Source organism: Triturus cristatus, chromosome 9, assembly GCF_964204655.1.
Source record: "Triturus cristatus chromosome 9, aTriCri1.1, whole genome shotgun sequence".
NCBI classification, from domain to species: Eukaryota; Metazoa; Chordata; class Amphibia; order Caudata; family Salamandridae; genus Triturus; species Triturus cristatus.
The window spans coordinates 1,257,222,037-1,257,243,637 of NC_140592.1; the positions used below are offsets into that span (position 1 = coordinate 1,257,222,037).

General features: G+C 47.1%; 1 protein-coding gene across 3 annotated transcripts in view; it reads right to left on the reverse strand.

Moving 5' to 3' along the window:
* Positions 1-21,601, reverse strand: part of PRKD1 (protein kinase D1) — a 937,657-nt gene that overhangs the window by 615,902 nt on the left and 300,154 nt on the right. For all 3 annotated transcript variants that reach the window (XM_085627361.1, XM_085627360.1, XM_085627362.1), the window contains exon 2: positions 1,978-2,116. In XM_085627361.1, coding sequence (XP_085483487.1) covers positions 1,978-2,116 — 139 coding nt within the window. The remainder of the gene's footprint in view (positions 1-1,977; positions 2,117-21,601) is intronic.

Consider the following 21,601-nt stretch of genomic DNA (forward strand, 5'->3'; position numbering starts at 1 on the left):
GCACAAACTCTAAGGGAAGCAGCCTGTGCATACACAAACTGAAGGGGAAGCAGCCTGCGTGTACACAAACTGTAGGGGAAGCAGTCTGCCTGTGCACAAACTCTAAGGGAAGCAGCCTGTGCATACACAAACTGAAGGGGAAGCAGCCTGTGCATACACAAACTGTAGGGGAAGCAGCCTGTGCATACACAAACTGAAGGGGAAGCAGCCTGTGCATACACAAACTGTAGGGGAAGCAGCCTGTGCATACACAAACTGAAGGGGAAGCAGCCTGTGCATACACAAACTGTAGGGGAATCAGCCGGCTCGTATGCAAACTGTAGAAAAAGGAGCCTGCGACTACGCAAGCAGTAGGGGAAGCCGACTGCACATACAAATGATGGGACAAGAAAGGAGCCTGCCCTCCACCCACCCAATGGCACCAGGTTCCAAGGAAGTGACCTCACTGTGTTCAAGTGTAGGAAGCCCTGAGTCACTCCGACTGCGCACTTATGTTGGCCACTTGAAAATGGCGGATGGAGGTCACGCGCCCAGGTGCAGCTGCCTCCGCTCCTTCAGGAGCCCATTGAAGACAAGCGCGTCATGGGCAGCAAAGTGGACCTCATTATTTGCAGCTGAGCTTCTCTCCTGAGAGCTCACGGGTTATTTCTGATGCATTATTACAGCCCCGCTGGCTGCTGCCACTCTGGGCTCCACTAACATGGCTGGAACGAGCACATGAGACGAGGGCACCTTCGTGCTATGACGCGGAGCGCGTGCACCTGCGGTGGTATACACGTGCCAATTAAGAATAACAATCAAGTGACAGCCTGCTGTCAGTAACCACAGCTTTCACTGGTGTTTTAAGGTCCATAGGAAATCTCACTCAAGACACTGAACTGCCTACATGGGAGCCTGGATCAAAGATTACTGGTGGGGCAAAGGTCACATGACCCAATTTTGAATGGGATGAATTTAGATGGGACAATATTTTAGTAAATTATATTTAGGACATGATATTTATGTTTCTGTATATGATGTTCTGACATAAATCTGAAGCAACGGTATGAAGTCGCGTAAAACAGATCTCATGACTTAAGTTTAATGGCCGATTACACATGTATGCATAGGAAGGGCAGTGAAGCACTACTGGCTACTGCAAAGAAGAGGAAGAGAAGGCGTCAGGAGGGAGCTGGAGAAACAAGAGGACCAGGGGGATGCTTTCCTAACTGGGAGCTTCAAGAATGGGCGGGGCTTCGAGAATGGGCGGGGCTTCAAGAAAGGGTGGAGCTTCAAGAGTGAGCTCTATTCTGGGAGCTATTCCAAGTCAAAGGAAACAGGCCGCAAGTAGGCATACTGCACAAATACCTTTCAATGGTATCGCGAGTAATTTTTCTCAGTAAGACTATACTTCACGCAAAAAAATAAATCACAGGCCAAAAACATAAAATGAGTTTCTGCATTTTGCGAAATGGTGAAAGATTAGCATGCGTTGTGTAACATTACATGCAGGAATTATGTGATATTATGCCAGTGTATTAAAAATCTGATAACTGCAGAGTTTTAAGGCCTTTAGTGGAGCTGAACACATCAGCTAAGACCAGCTGTGATGAGGTTGTCTTTAGATAGATGGGATGCAGGGGTCGGACTGACCCAAAAGCTTCTGAGGTCCCCAACGGCAGCAGATAGTACACATTTCCATCGTCAATGACTCATCAATAGTGCCAAGAGGCTGATAGTAGAATCGACACCTTCAGGCTCCCAGTCAACATTAACTTTTACTTTCTTGTTCATCTCTCGTGGTCTTTTACCTTCTCCTGCCCTTTCTATGGGAATTTGACACGGAACCGCCGCTGTACTGCACAATTTTTCCACAGCAATTGTACACCACATGTGAGAGAAGCAAGTTTTAATCTTCAGTGCTTCCATGTGCTTAGAAAACAAGCTCTCCCCAAGCGAAGCACTCTGCAATCTCAAGGGGTCGACTGGTAGCCATACCTGATAAGACAACTTCAATGAGGTCTCCGTCCACAATGTCGCTGGCCGACTTCACAAGCTGTAGGATATTCTCCGAGCTGGAGTCATGGCGAAAAAGAAGGATCTTGTCGTATATGCCGTAGAAGCCGCACTCTGGAAACTGCGAATACAGGAGAGACAAAACCAGGGATGGTTTTGTTAGGGATGGCACATACTGCCTCAACAGGCACACTCAAATTTAAAAGTGCTAAAAGGGCAAACAAATTCTGATATTTCATATTTTCAATTAAGGCACTAATCATTTGTAATCATTCTAATGATTTGCTTATCTTCAATTAATACATTCACATACTTGTGAAGAGTCACATAAAATGTCCCAAAACGTTTTTGTAGAGGTATATTTATCAAAACAAATAGATGCGATAGAAGTCTATATATGGCACTTTGATAATTGACAGCATGGGTATAGAATGTACAGTCCCACCCATTTGCTAGGTATAGCCTCAGCTCTGTAGCCACCATTTATTCAAGGAATTGCAAGGCTGCGTTTGGGGTGGCAGGAGCCGGAGTGCTGAATCGTACATGCGTACATGAGGGGTCCTGTTGCGGACGCCTTGTCCCGAGTAATAAACCAGCCATTTGTGTATATAATAAAGGCAGCAGCACCCCGCCCCCTATAACTGGCGTAAAAATACAGTCATTCATATACATATTAAAGGTAGTGGGGTTTAGGCCCCTCCCCCGGAGTAATAAGACAGTCACTCATATATATATCAAAGGCAATCGGATTCAGGGTGCACCCGGGAGTAAAAAGACAGTCATTCATTTATATATTAAAGGCAGTAGGAATGAGGATCCACCCCAGGGTAATAAGACAGTCATTCATTCATATATTAAAGGTAGTGGGGTTTAGGTCCCTATCCCTTATAAGACAGTCATTCATGTATATATTAAAGGTAGTGGGGTTTAGGTCCCTATCCCTTATAATAAGATAGTCATTCATGTATATATTGAAGGTAGTGGGGTTTAGGTCCCTATCCTTTGTAATAAGATAGTCATTCATGCATATATTAATGGTAGTGTGGTTTAGGTCCCTATCCTTTGTAATAAGATAGTCATTCATGCATATATCAAAGTTAGTGGGGTTTAGGTCCCTATCCCTTATAATAAGATAGTCATTCATGTATATATTAAAGGTAGTGGGGTTTAGGTCCCTATCCTTTGTAATAAGATAGTAATTCATGTATATATTAAAGGTAGTGGGGTTTAGGTCCCTATCCTTTGTAATCAGATAGTCATTCATGCATATATTAAAGGTAGTGTTGTTTGGGTCCCTATCCTTTGTAATAAGATAGTCATTCATGCATATATTAAAGGTAGTGGTGTTTAGGTCCCTATCCTTTGTAATAAGATAGTCATTCATGCATATATTAAAGGTACTGGGGTTTAGGTCCCTATCCCTTGTAATAAGATAGTCATTCATGTATATATTAAAGGTAGTGGGTTTTAGTCTCCTCTACTAGAGTAAAAAGACAGTAATTTAAGCATATATTAAAGACATTAGGGTTCAGGGTTTCCCCCAGGGCAATAAGATGGTAATTCTTGTACATAGTAGAGAAATTAGGGTTCAGGGATCCACTAGGGTAATAAACTGGTCATTCATGGTTATATTGAAGAATGTAGGGTTCAGGGGCCCCCTGGGGTAATGGAGTGGTCATTCATATATAGATTAAAGAGAGATGGGTTCAGGGACCCCAGGTTTTAAAAAGGTCATTCATATATATTAAAGGGTAATAAGACGATCAATCATTCTTGTATCAAAGGAAGTAGGGGTCATTTATGTAGGGTCAGGCCCCTTATCACCCTCGCCCCTCCCCACCGAGTAATCAACTGGTCATTCATGTATATATGAAAGAGAGGGGACTAAACTGTCATTCGTGTGTATGGTAGAGACAGTGGGGGTTCACCCCCTCCCCTGTGGGGTAATAAGATATTCATTCATATATATGTTAGAGAGAGTAGGGCTCAGGACTCAGATCTCGCACCCGGGTAATAAACCAGCCATTGATGTACATAGTAAAGCCTGTGGGGGTTCAGGCAGCCCCCCTGTTTCACACTTTTCCCTAGAGTGAAAGGGTCAGCTGTCATGGGGTTCACTTCAACGCTGCATCTGATCTCTGAAAACATGTCCCTGCTGACACTGCAAAGCCCTCCATTCTGCACCTTTGGAGCAGACACGTCAGAACCCCCACTGCAGGGGAGCATGGGAGCGTTCTAGGGGGGCTGAGGGTGGGGTCCAGTGAGTGACCTTCTGACGCCCAAGAAGGATGTCTGTATTATTCAGATGAGAGACTGGAAAGGGCTCTAGCTCCTGTGATACCAGCACAGACACCACCAGCGTTACTCGAGTCACCCGGTGGCACCGGTGTCCTGAAGCTTCTCCCGAGTGCCAGGGAAGTGCCCACTTTGGAAGGGTGGTTTGTTACCAGATCTTCGCAGAACATGTGATATGGACCCAGACCGCAGGATCTCTTCATTTAATCTCGCTAGGTGATTTTTATTTCATTCTAAATGTGTTAGTCGATCAAATGGTGTCTGATGAATGTTAAAGGCCCTTTCTACTGTTTATAATTTGTCAGCAACTACGTCATCTCTGGCACTGCCTGCAATAAACATACAATGACAACGAGATAAGTGTCTCTTCCTGAGATTGGAGCATAAACACTGACAGCCAGAGAGGGGCCTCTCAACAAAGAGGCATACACACTGATCATACACTGACAGCCAGAGAGGGGCCTCTCAACAAAGAGGCATACACGCTGATCATACACTGACAGCCAGAGAGGGGCCTCTCAAAAAAGAGGCATACACACTGATCATACACTGACAGCCAGAGAGGGGCCTCTCAACAAAGAGGCATACACACTGATTCTACACTGACAGCCAGAGAGGGGCCTCTCAACAAAGAGGCATACACACTCATTATACACTGACAGCCAGAGAGGGGCCTCTCAAAAAAGAGGCATACACGCTGATCCTACTCTGACAGCCAGAGAGGGGCCTCTCAACAAAGAGGCATACACACGCATTATACACTGACAGCCAGAGAGGGGCCTCTCAACAAAGAGGCATACACACTGATTCTACACTGACAGCCAGAGAGGGGCCTCTCAACAAAGAGGCATACACACTCATTATACACTGACAGCCAGAGAGGGGCCTCTCAACAAAGAGGCATACACGCTGATCCTACTCTGACAGCCAGAGAGGGGCCTCTCAGCAAAGAGGCATACACACTGATTATACACTGACAGCCAGAGAGGAGCCTCTCAGCAAAGAGGCATACACACTGATTATACACTTACAGCCAGAGAGGGGCCTCTAAACATAGACGCATATACACTGATTATACACTGACAGCCAGAGAGGGGCCTCTCAACATAAAGGCATATACACTGATTATACACTAACAGCCAGAGAGGGGCCTCTAAACATAGACACATATACACTGATTATAGACTGACAGCCAGAGAGGGGCCTCTCAACATAAAAGCATATAAACTGATTATACACTGACAGCCAGAGAGGGGCCTCTCAACATAGAGGCATACACACTGATTCTACACTGACAGCCAGAGAGGGGCCTCTCAACAAAGAGGCATACACACTGATTATACACTGACAGCCAGAGAGGGACCTCTCAACATAGAGGCATATACACTGATTATACACTGACAGCCTGAGAGGGGCCTCTCAACAAAGAGCCATACACATTGATTATACACTAACAGCCAGAGAGGGGCCTCTCAACATAAAGGCATATACACTGATTATACACTGACAGCCAGAGAGGGGCCTCTCAACATAGAAGCATATACACTGACAGCCAGAGAGGGGCCTCTCAACATAGAGGCATACACACTGATAATACACTGACAGCCAGAGAGGGGCCTCTCAAGATAGAAGCATATACACTGACAGCCAGAGAGGGGCCTCTCAATGTAGAGGCATATACACTGATTATACACTAACAGCCAGAGAGGGGCCTCTCAACATAGAGGCATGCACACTGATAATACACTGACAGCCAGAGAGGGGCCTCTCAAGATAGTTGCATATACACTGATAGCAAGAGAGGGCCCTCTCAGTGACCATAGAGCCATAAACCCTGACAGCAAGAGAGGGTCTCTAATTAACCATAGAGACATATACCCTGACAGTAAGAGAGGGGCCTCTCAGTGACCATAAAGGCATACACACTGATTATACACTGACAGCCAGAGAGGGGCCTCTCAACATAGAAGCATATGCACTGATAGCAAGAGAGGGGCTTCTCAATAACCATAGAGACATAGTCACTGATAGCAAGAGAGGGGCTCTCAGGGACCATAGACACATAAACACTGACAGCCTGAGAGGGCCGCTCAAAATAGAGGCATATCCACTGATTATACACTGACAGCTAGAGAGGGGCCTCTCAACATATAGGCATATACACTGATAGCAAGAGAGGGGCCTCTCAATGACCATAGAGACATGTACACTGATAGCAAGAGAGTCGCCTCTCAATGACCATAGAGACATATACACTGATAGCAAGAGAGGGGCTTCTCAATGACCATAGAGACATATACACTAATAGCAAGAGAGTCGCCCCTCAGGGACCATAGACATGTAAACACTGACAGCCAGAGAGGGGCCTCTCAACATAGAGGCATATCCACTGATTATACACTGACAGCCAGAGAGGGGCCTCTCAACATATAGGCATATACACTGATAGCAAGAGAGGGGCCTCTCAATAACCACAGAGACATATACACAGAGAGCAAGAGAGGGGCCTCCTAACGACCATAGAGACATAGACACTGACAGCAAGAGAGCATCTCTCAATGACCATAGATACATTATACACTAGAGGAAAGAGAAAAGCCTCTCAACAACCATTGAAACATATACATTGGCTGCAAGAGTGGGGCCTCTCACCGACCATAGAGGCATAGACCCTGACAGACAGAGAGGAGCCTCTCAATGACCATAGAGACATATACATTGGCAGCAAGAGAGGGGCCTCTCACCGACCATAGAGGCATAGGCACTGACAGCAAAAGAGAGGCTGTCGATGACCATAGAGGCATAGACACTGAGGGCAAGAAAGGGGCCCCTCAAGGACCATAAAGACATATACACTGATAGCAAGAGAGTGGCATTTCAGCGACCATAGAGGCATAAACACTGACAGAAAGAGAGGGTCTCTCAATGACCATAGATATATCTATATACGCTAGCAGCAAAAGAGAGGGCTCTCATAAACCACAGGTGCATGGACACTGACATACAGCAAGAGAGGAGCCTCTCAACGACCATAGAGAGAAGTACACTGGCAGCAAGGGATGGGCCGCTTGACGAATATAGATACATGTACACTGACTGCAAGAGTGGGGCCTCTAAACGATCATAGAGACATAGACACAGACAGCGAGATAGGTGCCTCTCAATAACCATAGAGATATATACACTGGCAGCAAGAGTGGGGCCTCTCAATGATCATAGAGACATATACACTGACAGCAAGAAAGTGGCCTCTAACAACCATAGAGACAAGTACACTGACAGCAAGAGATGGGTCTCTCAACGACCATAGAGACAAAGTCACTGACAGCAAGAGAGTGACTTCTCAATGGCCATAGAGACATAGTCACTGACAGCAAGAGAGTTACCTCTCAATGGACATAGAGACATAGTCACTGACAGCAAGAGAGTGACTTCTCAAAGACCATAGACGCATATTCACTGACAGCAAGAAATGGGTCTCTCAACGGTCATAGAGACATAATCACTGACAGCAAGAGAGTGACCTCTCAATGGCCATAGAGACATAAACACTGACAGCAAGAGAGGTGCCTCTCCATGACCATAGAGACATAATCACTGACAGCAAGAGAGTGACCTCTCAATGGCAATAGACAAATAGTCACTGACAGCAAAAGAGCGACTTCTCAATGACCATAGAGACATATGCACTGGCAGCAAGAGAGCGACCTCTCAATGGCCATAGAGACATAGTCACTGACAGCAAGAGAGCGACCTCTCAATGGCCATAGAGACATAGTCACTGACAGCAAGAGAAGGGACTCTCATTGGCCATAGAGACATAGTCACTGACAGCAAAAGTGTGACCTCTTAATGGCAATAGACAAATAGTCACTGACAGCAAGAGAACGACCTCTCAATGGCCATGGAGACATAGTCACTGACAGCAAGAGAGCAACCTCTCAATGGCCATAGACAAATAGTCACTGACAGCAAGAGAGTGACTTCTCAATGACCCTAGAGGCATAGTCACTGACAGCAAGAGAAGGGCCTCTCATTGGCCATAGAGACATAGTCACTGACAGCAAGAGAGTGACCTTTCAATGGCAATAGACACATAGTCACTGACAGCAAGAGAGTGACTCATCAATGACCCTAGAGGCATATATACCCTGACAGCAAGAAATGGGTCCCCCAACTGCCATAGAGACATAGTCACTGACAGCAAGAGAGTGACCTCTTAATGGCAATAGACAAATAGTCACTGACAGCAAAAGAGTGACCTCTCAACGGCAATAGACACATAGTCACTGACAGCAAGAGAGTGACCCTTCAATGGCCATAGAGACATAGTCACCGACAGCAAGATAGTGACCTCTCAATGGCAATAGACACATAGTCACTGACAGCAAGAGAGTGACTTCTCAATGACCCTAGAGGCATATACACTGACAGCAAGAAATGGGTCTCTCAACGGCCATAGAGACATAGTCACTGACAGCAAGAGAGTGACCTCTCAATGTCAATAGACAAATAGTCACTGACAGCAAGAGAGCGACTTCTCAATGACCATAGAGACATATGCACTGGCAGCAAGAGAGCGACCTCTCAATGGCCATAGAGACATAGTCACTGACAGCAAGAGAGGGGCTCTCCATGACCATAAAGACATAGACACTGGCAGCAAGAGAAAGGCCTTTCAACGACCATAGAGAAATAAACACTGACAGCAAGAGAGGAACTCTCAATGACCATAGAGACATAAGCACTGGCAGCAGGAGAGGGGCCTCTCAACGATCATAGAGACATAGTCACTGACAGCAAGAGAGCAACCTCTCAAAGGCCACAAAAAGCAAAGCACCGTCAAAAATGATGTGGCTTTCAGTGAGGAATGGCAAGCCTGCTCCGTCACAGCCGCATCAGAGGGACCTATTCCAAGGACCTGGGGCCATATAGATACTTTTTTGGAGAGATTCAGTTTTTATAGTGCCACACAGACTTCTATTGTATTGTAATTGCATTTATATAGTGCTTACTACCCCTGACAAGGGGTCGAAGCGCTTTTCGGTGTACCCGCTATGCCAGAACGCAAAAAGGATTAGTGGTAATTAGTATAGGGAAATATAAAATTAATTTGAGCGGTGGACATGCGTAGCTGTTCATTGGGTTGAAAAGGATAGTGCAGGGACAGATCAGGGAATGGTCTAGAAAGTGTTTGTTTGGAGATCATAGCATTAGGAGGAGGTCTGGGATGAGTAAAGGAGAGATGGAGGGAGTAAGAATCGGTAAAAGTGGATTAGGGAGAAAGATCAGTCAAGGAGTGATATATTTATTTGAAAAGTTTTATATAGCGCTGGCTAGACCCGGAGGTATCAGAGCGCTTTACATGAGGATGAGCAATTGTTTCAGAGCATAGTTACCAGTTACATAGTTTCAAGTTACACAGTTACAGAGCATAGTTACAAGTTGCTGGAGCGTAGTTACATGTGTTAAAAACATATATATAAGGGAAAAAGCAGGCAAGGGGAGATATTCAGGGGAGAGAGGATAGGAGCATGGGAGGTAGACAAAGAATGAAAAGAGGGAAAGAGGTGGGGGAGTGAAGGAAACACAACCGGGAGATGAGGAAAAACAGTGTCCAACGTCCGGAGTGCTTTGATCCCAGTGGAAATGGTGTCATTCCCACACCTCCGCTGTGTGTGGCTCCCTTTACGCTGTGGACTCTCTCAGAGGGGTCTCTGAGACTCCAGGGCATAAATACTGGATCCTTCCCCAACAAGGGGAGAGGGAGTGCTTTGGCAAGGGGCGCTATTCCCACACCATGTAGTAAGTGTTTAGAAAGGCTTGTTTGGCAGATCTGAATAGTAAAAGAGGTTTTAGAAGATGCAAAGGGGGGGGGGGGGGGTTAGAGGAGGGAAGAGTCTAAGAAGGATTATTTTAGGGATCACAGTAGTAGAATGGGGGTTGGGATGAGTCAGAGTGGAGTTAGAGGATATATTGAGAGAGGTATAGGGTGAGAAATAGGGTAGTGCATTGGAGAGGGTAGTAGAATGAGGTTTGGGATGAGTCAGAGGGTGCAGGACGCAGTTCACCACCGACCAGTGTGCAGAAGCACTGCTTTGAGTTTTCTGGATCTAGTCTTGCACCCTATGACAAGGTGCACAAGGCGCGCTACTCCCCTCTATTTGCAGAACTTAGATACGCAAATTATTTGGTAAGTGATCTACTTTCTGTGCAGACCAGAACATCCTGGCTAGCGGAAGTGTTAGAATCCTGTTTTGACTCATCAAGTGAGAGTCATTATTGCGCACTTTCATTTAAACAAGTTATTGTATTTTTTCAACAGAGGAATTCTCATGTGAGGATCCTAAGAACATATTTTGTTTAGAATGTAGGACATCGAAAAAGAAGTGGTCACCTTCCCTGCAAAAACTGTAGTGACATGTAATCTACTTTTAATCCCTTAAAATTAGAAAAACAAGTTGAATTGTCACAACCCTAAAGATCAAAGGTATTTTGTTTAATTTTCCATCCATTCATTTGCCTAGTGGCTAAGTGTCACATGTAACACCTTCATCTAGTTCGGGCTAAAATATTTTGCATTCTGGGACAAATAGTATTTCTTTCACCATTCTACATTTGGGATTAAAAATTGTAGAGTAAAAAAATGTTATTTGAGCAAATTCCAGGGCTGTTGAAGTTGTTCCTCTTGACACAGGGCCACTTGAAAGCCTAGACCAGAGATCCCGTCTCCTCTGACTGCGTCGCAGCTCCTGTCTCTCAGACTAGCCCTCACAATCCATCTCTACATTCTAGACCAGGGATCCTGTCTCCTCTGACCGCGCCGCAGCACCTGTCTCTCGGACTAGCCCTCACATCCCATCTCTACATTCTAGACCAGGGATCCTGTCTCTTCAGACTGCGATGCAACTCCTATCTCTCAGACTAGACCTCACATCCCGTCTCTTCACTCTAGACTCGAGATCTTGTCTCTTCGGACTGCGACGCATCGCCTTATCTCTCAGATTATCCCTAACATCCCATCTCTCTCTTCAGTCTAGACCACAGATCCGGTATCTTCAGACTGTGACGCAGCTCCTATCTCGCAAACTAGCTTTCACATCCCATCTCTCTCTTCAGTCTAGACCAGAGATCCAGTCTCTTCAAGTTAGGCATCAGATACAGCTGCTTCAAGCTACATTTCTAGTTCCATCTCTTCAGACTGTGTCCCTGATCCTATCTGTCAGACTAGCTCTCAGATCCCAGCTCTTCAGACTAGGCCTGTGATCCTCTCTTTTCAGACTAGTCTTTAGATCCCGTCTCTTCAGACCCAGCTTCAGATCTCGTCCATTAAGACAAGATCTGCATCCCAGATCTCATCTCTTAATCCTACACCTCATATCCCATCTCATTAGACTGCATCTCAGATCTCATCTCTTTAGACTGGGACTAGGATCCAGTCTGCCTAACCATACCTCAAATTCTGTCTCTTCAGTCTAGGCCTCAGATCCTGTCTCTTTAGTCTAGGCCTCAGATCCTGTCTCTTCAGACTAGACCTCAGATCCTCTTTCTTCAGTCTAGGCCTCAAATCCTGTTTCTTCAGACTAGGGCTCAGATCCTGTCTCTTCAGGCTAGACATCAGATCATGTCTCTTCAGTCTAGGCCTTGGATCCAGTCTCTTTAGTCTAGGCCTCAGATCCTGTCTCTTCAGTCTAGGCCTCAGATCCTGTCTCTTCAGTCTAGGCCTCAAATTCTGTTTCTTCGGACTAGGCCTCAGATCCTGACTCTTCAGACTAGACCTCAGAGCCAGTCTCTTCAGTCTAGGCCTCAGATCCTGTCTCTTCAGACTAGACCTCAGAGCCAGCCTCTTCAGTCTAGGCCTCTGATCCTGTCTCTTCAGTCTAGGCCTCAAATCCTGTCTATTCCTCAAATTCTGTTTCTTCGGACTAGGCCTCAGATCCTGTCTCTTCAGACTAGACCTCAGAGCCAACCTCTTCAGTCTAGGCCTCATATCCTATCTCTTCAGACTACGCCGCCGCACCTATGTCTCAGACTAGCCCTCACATCCTATCTCTTCAGACTAGACCTGAGATCCAGACTCTTAAGCCTAGAACTCAGATACCATATTTTTATGTTAGTCCTTAAATACCATCTTTTGTACACTAGGCCTTAGATCTCTTCTCTTTAGACTGGGTTTTAGATACTTTCTCTTCAGTCTAGACCTCAGATTGTATCTCTTCAGACTAGGCCTCAGATACCATCTTTTTACACCAGGCCTCAGAGCCCTTATCTCTGGGCATCAGATGCCGCCTCTTCAGACTAAGCCTTAGTTTCCGTCTCTTTAGACTACACCTCAGATCCCATTTGAAAATAATTTAAATAATGCCTCCCACCTGATTGGATGGAGGGTCTTGCTTGACTCTCAAAATCAGAATAAACACTGGACCCCCAAATCCAATCTCTTGAATGGCTTTACTTAGGCCATTAACCTGATTCTGGTGGTGATGCTTGTGAGAATAAAGCTTGACACATCACCTGCTGGGGTCAAGATGTAAGAGACAAGGACTGGACCCATAAATCCTCAGAAAGGCTGAATGGACAAGCCTGCCACCGCCTGAACACGGAAGCAACCCACAGAACACTGTCCACTTGGGACCACTGCCCTAGGACCTCCTCCGATCTCTGCCTCAGGGATGTGGCTCGTACAGCAGGAGTGTTGGCGAGGACTGCATATCGAGGACAGAAGGACCAACAGTCCATCCATCCATTCACCCATCCAAGCACTCGTTCTTTAAAATATACATTCAACCATCCAAGCACTTACTTTTTCCATCAGTGCAGCCATTCACCCTTTCTTTAAGACATCACTCCACACTCAGTCACCCATTCATCCATGCACTCAGCCATTCATGCACTCATTCATTCATCCAAGTATTGACTTACGCTTGCATCAAGTCCCTCACTAGTCCAGACACACAAACTTCCCAGTAAATGAAGAAGCACTCTTACATACAGAAGCAGACATACTGGGGCTATCTCTTCTTGTTGAAAAATATATTTGAGCATTGTAACGTAATCTGACACAATTAAAGCACATACAATTATTCTGCTGAGTGTTCGATCCATACATATATTATAAGATGTACCCTGAACTGTGGAATTAGCTGAGAGAGGAGGATAGGAGCTCATTGGCATATTTTTGAGTATCAAAGCGCCACACAAAGGACTGACTGCCTCTAGTTGCCTCCAGGCTGAAAGGAATGCCCTAAATTTGGCATGCACCCTTTTCATAAACACTTCCTAATTTTACGGATGGGGTGACAAAGGCAGTTCTGATGACTTGTCCACAATCACACAATTTTGGCTTATTATGGAAGCTGTTAAATTTAAGGGCCTCATGTCGAATTTTGCTGGTGTCTTTTCTGTCTGCCACTGTGACGGAACTACGCTGTTAGGTGCCAGCCCACCTGCTAGGGTCAGCAGGTATGTGGGCACTGACAACACACCCTTGCTTTGGGGGGGCATTTTTGGGTCCCACTGTCGGAATGGCAATGTCACTCTCCAACAATGGCACTGGTTGGTTTACTGCTGGAGGTCCCGCCCCAGAGTGGCTCCTCCAATGGTGAAGACAGCCTCTTTTTTGGAGAGAGTCCACCGCCAAGTAGTAGATTTGCCAGCGTGTTAGAGACGTTGTAACCACCATTACCGACAGTAAACCCTCTTCTCTGTTGTGGTCTTTCACAGGGGTAACTGTGGCAACAAGCAATGGCAAAGCCAATAAGTCTCGCCTTTGAGACCTATTGATTTTGTCAATGGATTTTAACCATGCTGCTATACAGCAACCCCATGGTGCGATCGGCTGCATCATTTTGTAGGTGTTTGCATCCTCATGCATGTGCCGACAAAATGACGCATCCAGATTTTTAGGTCTCGCCTAGGCAGCGCATGTGCTGTCTCTTTCGGGACATGCTGTATCTACCATGTGGGCTTCAAGCACCTTCCATCTTTTCCATTCCTTCCTGTCACTACCATTCCTAAATGCCAGCTTTTGTTTGGTGAAAATGCCTAATTAGTCCCGCCTTTTGGTGTTTTTGGCCATCCCAGGAGACGGACCCTGTTACATGTGGTCTTACTCTTTTTTATCTATATTCCTTTGTGCGCACTATTTTTTCTTTTTGTTTTGCCTCAGCTCGTGTATCAGCACGGCACCCACTTCATGGACTCCACGCTTCATGTTTCAGACGGCATTTACATTTTCCAACCAATAGCATATGTTTGCCTGTGTAAACAATCTTTCTTTTATTTTATCAGCACGGCGCCCGCTTCCCAGAAGCCGCGCTTCATGTTTCACAATTGATTGGGATTGCAGCCCCACAGCAAGAGCGCCGTACTGGAAATTACTCCTCTGATGGCCCTGAAGGCATTTTATGATAAGGGCGGTCTGCCCCCACTGTGCTTCGATCCCCACGACTGCATCCTTGGAATGTTTCTAAAACTTTCTACTGAAAGAATTTGTTTTAATTCATAACAGAATCTTATGGTTACACTGTAGTTCCCAAAAAGGTGAGCAGCCGTGTGGACCCCCAGTGGCTTTAGGCAGAGGATGGGAATGGAGCCGTAAGCTGTTGTCATGGTAACAAAGCAGTAGCATCGCCGCTGCAGGATGTGCGGCGGGTCATGTGCTATGGCATGATGGCTGCTCGGAGTTTGGAGGATGGTGTGTGAGTGCATGTGCAAGCGTCAGCCTGAGAGTGATTGACTGGTCCCTGCCACCGCGACCATACACTTCTGGGTGCTTACCGTACCCCGACTCTGCCCCTGACACAGCTGAGCATGCTGGGCTTGCAGTCACAGGCATGCCTGTGTGTGCTGACTTGCCCCTAACTTTGTGTTGGCGCAGCATGCCCTGTGGATACCGCTTTTTGTGCATTGGCAGCTGCTCTTCACGCGCTGAACTCAAAGCCTTACCATGGCAGTGACTCTATAAGGTAAGTCAGACACATAATTTATATTGATTGTATCTGAAGTGGCTATGTGCCTTTGTGACTGATTCGGAAACGGCGACAGGCTGTGTGAAACCGTGCCTGTGTCTGCCGTCTGGGCAGTATAACAGTCTGAGGAGACCTCCTGCCCATTGTTTCCTCAGGCACTCCTGCTAATTTTAGCCCTGCGACGGCAAGTCCGCTGAATCATAATGAAGATCCGGCTGTAGGAGACGTGCTAAAGTATTTCAGTCTTTGTTCGAGACATTTACCTGTATCTCACAGTCGTATTGAATGCACGTTTCATACAAGGAAACCAGACAGTGGTTAAATTGATGCTTTTAGTCGCCAGCTGATTTTCACACATGTGAAAGTAACATGAGGGTTTCACTCAGGCTCGCAACGCCCATTGGGGCTTCAGCACCCCTCCCCGCCACCCCTCCCTCCCTCCCCCGTCGTGTGTGCCAACCCCGGCTGAGACAGCTTCCCGGGCACACACACACAGACAGTGTTTGAGCTGCTGTGGGCACACACACACAGACAGTGTTTGAGCTGCTGTGGGCACACACGCACAGACAGTGTTTGAGCTGCTGTGGGCACACACACAGTGTTTGAGCTGCTGTGGGCGCACACACACACAGACAGTGTTTGAGCTGCTGTGGGCACACACACACACAGACAGTGTTTGAGCTGCTGTGGGCACACACACACACAGACAGTGTTTGAGCTGCTGTGGGCACACAGACAGTGTTTGAGCTGCTGTGGGCACACAGACAGTGTTTGAGCTGCTGTGGGCACACACGCACAGACAGTGTATGAGCTGCTGTGGGCACACAGACAGTGTTTGAGCTGCTGTGGGCACACAGACAGTGTTTGAGATGCTGTGGGCACACAGACAGTGTTTGAGCTGCTGTGGGCACACACGCACAGACAGTGTATGACCTGCTGTGGGCACACAGACAGTGTTTGAGCTGCTGTGGGCACACACACACAGACAGTGTTTGAGCTGCTGTGGGCACACACACACAGACAGTGTTTGAGCTGCTGTGGGCACACACACACAGACAGTGTTTGAGCTGCTGTAGGCTTGCTGGTCCAGTGTCTGTCTTATCGCAGCCACACCCGAGTACTGCACAGGTCTTTAAAAGACCATTTATTTGTTAACGAGGCTCTGTTGTTTTTTCACCCTTTCTTAGAGCCCCTGCATCTCCACTCTGCCTATTGCTGGAAGAATTACCCCCCAGCCCCCGAAATGTTTAGTCTCTGCTCTCTTTTCTCATGAAAGAAGATAACATTTGACCTTCTGACGTCACTGCCAATCCATCCCACTGTCACTCGACTCCGAGGCCTTCACCAGCAGTGCCGACAGAGGCCCTTTGTGGCTCGGGCCCACAGTGCTCCCTGCCGGCTGGATGTCTACCGTAGTGGGAACTCCGACTTTTCTCCTCCGTCTCCCGCCGTTATCTGTTGCACCGCCTCCCGTGCCCTCTGTGGCTACCTCTTGAAACCCTTTCACCTTAGGTGTTGCTTTCATGCAGGGCATTCCGGAAATTCCTTCCAAATGTATTCGAATGCGGGTCTTTCTGTCCAAGAGAACACGCTCCTCTCCCAGGCAGAGCTGTGATTCGCCAAGCTTCCACTGTAAGTTTGGTTTTAATGCTGCCTCAGACTGCACATGGGGGCCTCACAGGCTGCTAAAAATGAAGAAGGGCTCAGAAGCGTTCACCAGTCGCAGGTTTCTTTCTGGTCCAAAACTATGTATATGAATTAAGTGGTTGTTTTTGAATTTGTTTTATTTATTACAGCAGTTTTTACTGAAAACACTTTACACAGCGAAGCAAAAGGCAGGACAGAGCAGAGCATGGAAAGAGAAAGACAATAAATACATTCAGAGATTAGAATCAAGGACCCTTGGAGAACTCGAGGAGTGACTTTCAACTATTCCTCAAACTTGGAGAGGGCTGAATGACTTACATTGTGGCAGGATATTCACTCCACAGCCTGGCTGCGAAGAGGGCCAAGAAACGAGAGTGGGTGAGGAACATGGGGGGTTTCAAAAGCATAACAAGAAATGAGGGGGCGGAGGGAGAGGTGTGTGCGGAGCATGTAATGAAACCAGAGAAAGGAAGTAAGGCGGAGACATACAGGGAACACCTTTGGCCACGAGAGTGATAAAAATACACGTTTTATAGAGCGCATAGCTACTCCCGTGAGGAGTGTCCCAGGGCTGTGCAGTCGGAGACAAGCTGAGGAGACAAACAGGAGAGAGAGGGGGGCCTGAAGAAGGCAAGTCTGAAGGTTTTTGCAAAACTGAAGCTCTGACGAGGACTGCCGCAGCAGAAGAAGGTGAAATATAAACTGAAGAAACAGAGGTAGGACAAGGGAGCCTGGTACTGTGACCTGACGGTAAATCCTGCTCTGTTCTGGGGTCCAAGGCGTGGAACCCGCTCCCCAGCCAGTGCGTTTCACTGAACAGAAGCTCTATTTAGAAGACACTTGAAGACCTGGGGGGTCCTTTTGGCTCCCTTCTCTCGCCAGTCGCCCCTATGCCTCCTCTCTCAGCTGAGTACTCAGTCTCCTCTCCACCGCCAGGATGCTGCATTGTGAGTGATGACGTGCTTCATAAGACACCATTCATTCATTCATTCATTCACGTGTGCGGAAGAGAGCTTTTGTTTGATCTGTAGTAGGAGAGTTTCTCACCTATAATAGGACAGTTTCAGTAGACAAACCAGGGCGAAAACCAGATTGTACGGGGAGGAGAGGAGATAAACGAAGGAAAGTGAAAAAAGACTGGTTGAGAAAAAGTAATACATTGTAGGTTTTTTAATAGAGTAAAAGGAATACAGGATGTACATTAGAAAGATTAGAAGTGTCACATAAAGGTTTTCTAAGAAGGGTGAGAACACTTGCAGATTTGTGGTAATTGTCAGAAATACCAGATGGGCGTGGAATTATAGGGAAGGATAAAGAACATGGGAAGGAAGAGTTCACTGAAGAGAATGGTACAGGATCCGTAGGGGAAGCTGTAGGTATAGCATGAGCTAGGAGAATTAGGATCGCATCCTTGGAGCGCGGGAAAAGCAAAGCATGGGGGGGCAGGGATGGAGAATCAGATGATGAAGGAACAGGGAGTGAGGACAGAGGAGATGGAGGTGGAGAATCAGAGGATGAAGAAACAGGGAGTGAGGACAGAGGAGATGGAGGTGGAGAATCAGAGGATGAAGAAACAGGGAGTGAGGACAGAGGAGGTGGAGGTGGAGAATCAGAGGATGAAGAAACAGGGAGTGAGGACAGAGGAGATGGAGGTGGAGAATCAGAGGATGAAGAAACAGGGAGTGAGGACAGAGGAGATGGAGGTGGAGAATCAGAGGATGAAGAAACAGGGAGTGAGGACAGAGGAGATGGAGGTGGAGAATCAGAGGATGAAGAAACAGGGAGTGAGGACAGAGGAGATGGAGGTGGAGAATCAGAGGATGAAGAAACAGGGAGTGAGGACAGAGGAGATGGAGGTGGAGACTCAGAGGATGAAAAAACACAGAGCGAGGACAGAGGAGATGGAGGTGGAGAATCAGAGGATGAAGAAACAGGGAGTGAGGACAGAGGAGATGGAGGTGGAGAATCAGAGGATGAAGAAACAGGGAGTGAGGACAGAGGAGATGGAGGTGGAGAATCAGAGGATGAAGAAACAGGGAGTGAGGACAGAGGAGATGGAGGTGGAGACTCAGAGGATGAAGAAACAAAGAGCGAGGACAGAGGAGATGGAGGTGGAGAATCAGAGGATGAAGAAACAGGGAGTGAGGACAGAGGAGATGGGAGTAGATAATCACAGGAAGAATGAAGGGAGGGAGAGTGAGGACATAGGAGCCAGAGGTAGAGAATCAGAGGATGAAGAAATAGAGAGTGAGGACAGTGGAGAGGGGGTAGAGAATCAGAGGATGAAGGAACAGAGGATGAGGATGGAGGAGACGGGATCGAGAATCAGAGGATGAAGGAACAAAAGGCAGAGTAGAGTAGAGGGAGATAGAAAATCAGAGGATGAAGGAATGGAGAACGATGGCAGAGGTCGGGAATCAGTGGATGAAGGAATAGAGAACGAGGACAGAGGCGAGGGAGGTAGAGAATCACAGGATGAAGGACCAGAGAGCGAGGACAGAGGAGAGGATGAAGGGGTGTAAAGAGAGGACAGAGGGGCCAGAAGTAAAGAATCAGAGGATGAAGGGATGTAGAGAGAGGCCAGAGGGGCTAGAAGTAAAGATTCAGATGATGAAGGGATGTAGAGAGAGGCCAGAGGGGCTAGAAGTAAATAATCAGAGGATGAAGGGATGTAGAGAGAGGCCAGAGGGGCTAGAATAGAAGTAAAGAATCAGAGGATGAAGGGATGTAGAGAGAGGCCAGAGGGGCTAGAAGTAAAGATTCAGAGGATGAAGGGATGTAAAGAGAAGACCGAGGGGCCAGAAGTAAAGATTCAGAGGATGAAGGGATGTAGAGAGAGGCCAGAGGGGCTAGAAGTAAATAATCAGAGGATGAAGGGATGTAGAGAGAGGCCAGAGGGGCTAGAAGTAAAGAATCAGAGGCTGAAGGGATGTAGAGAGAGGCCAGAGGGGCTAGAAGTAAAGATTCAGAGGATGAAGGGGTGTAGAGAGAGGCCAGAGGGGCTAGAAGTAAAGAATCAGAGGATGAAGGGGTGTAGAGAGAGGCCAGAGGGGCTAGAAGTAAAGATTCAGAGGATGAAGGGATGTAAAGAGAAGACCGAGGGGCCAGAAGTAAAGATTCAGAGGATGAAGGGATGTAGAGAGAGGCCAGAGGGGCTAGAAGTAAAGAATCAGAGGATGAAGGGGTATAGAGAGAGGCCAGAGGGGCTAGAAGTAAAGGATCAGAGGATGAAGGGGTATAGAGAGAGGCCAGAGGGGCTAGAAGTAAAGAACCAGAGGATGAAGGGAACAGAGAGGATGAACAGAGAGACTGAGGTAAAGAATCAGAGGATGAAGGGATGTAAAGAGAGGACAGAGGGGCCAGACGTAAAGAATCAGAGGATGAAGGTATGTAGAGAGAGGCCAGAGGGGCTAGAAGTAAAGATTCAGAGGATGAAGGGGTATAGAGAGAGGCCAGAGGGGCTAGAAGTAAAGAGTTAGAGGATGAAGGGGTGTAGAGAGAGGCCAGAGGGGCTAGAAGTAAAGAATCAGAGGATGAAGGGGTGTAGAGAGAGGCCAGAGGGGCTAGAAGTAAATAATCGGAGGATGAAGGGATGTAGAGAGAGGCCAGAGGGGCCAGAAGTAAAGAATCGGAGGATGAAGGGATGTAGAGAGAGGCCAGATGGGTCAGAAGTAAAGAATCGGAGGATGAAGGGATGTAGAGAGAGGCCAGAGGGGCCAGAAGTAAAGAATCAGAGGATGAAGGGATGTAGAGAGAGGCCAGAGGGGCTAGAAGTAAAGATTCAGAGGATGAAGGGGTGTAGAGAGAGGCCAGAGGGGCTAGAAGTAAAGAATCAGAGGATGAAGGGGTGTAGAGAGAGGCCAGAGGGGCTAGAAGTAAATAATCGGAGGATGAAGGGATGTAGAGAGAGGCCAGAGGGGCCAGAAGTAAAGAATCGGAGGATGAAGGGATGTAGAGAGAGGCCAGATGGGTCAGAAGTAAAGAATCGGAGGATGAAGGGATGTAGAGAGAGGCCAGAGGGGCTAGAAGTAAAGAATCAAAGGAAAAGGGAACAGAGAGGATGAACAGAGAGACTGAGGTAAAGAATCAGAGGATGAAGGGATGTAAAGAGAGGACAGAGGGGCCAGAAGTAAAGAATCAGAGGATGAAGGGATGTAGAGAGAGGCCAGAGGGGCCAGAAGTAAAGAATCAGAGGATGAAGGGATGTAGAGAGAGGCCAGAGGGGCTAGAAGTAAAGATTCAGAGGATGAAGGGATGTAGAGAGAGGCCAGAGGGGCTAGAAGTAAAGATTCAGAGGATGAAGGGATGTAGAGAGAGGCCAGAGGGGCTAAAAGTAAAGATTCAGAGGATGAAGGGGTATAGAGAGAGGCCAGAGGGGCTAGAAGTAAAGAGTTAGAGGATGAAGGGGTGTAGAGAGAGGCCAGAGGGGCTAGAAGTAAAGAATCAGAGGATGAAGGGATGTAGAGAGAGGCCAGAGGGGCTAGAAGTAAAGAATCGGAGGATGAAGGGATGTAGAGAGAGGCCAGAGGGGCCAGAAGTAAAGAATCGGAGGATGAAGGGATGTAGAGAGAGGCCAGAGGGGCTAGAAGTAAAGAATCAGAGGAAAAGGGAACAGAGAGGATGAACAGAGAGACTGAGGTAAAGAATCAGAGGATGAAGGGATGTAAAGAGAGGACAGAGGGGCCAGAAGTAAA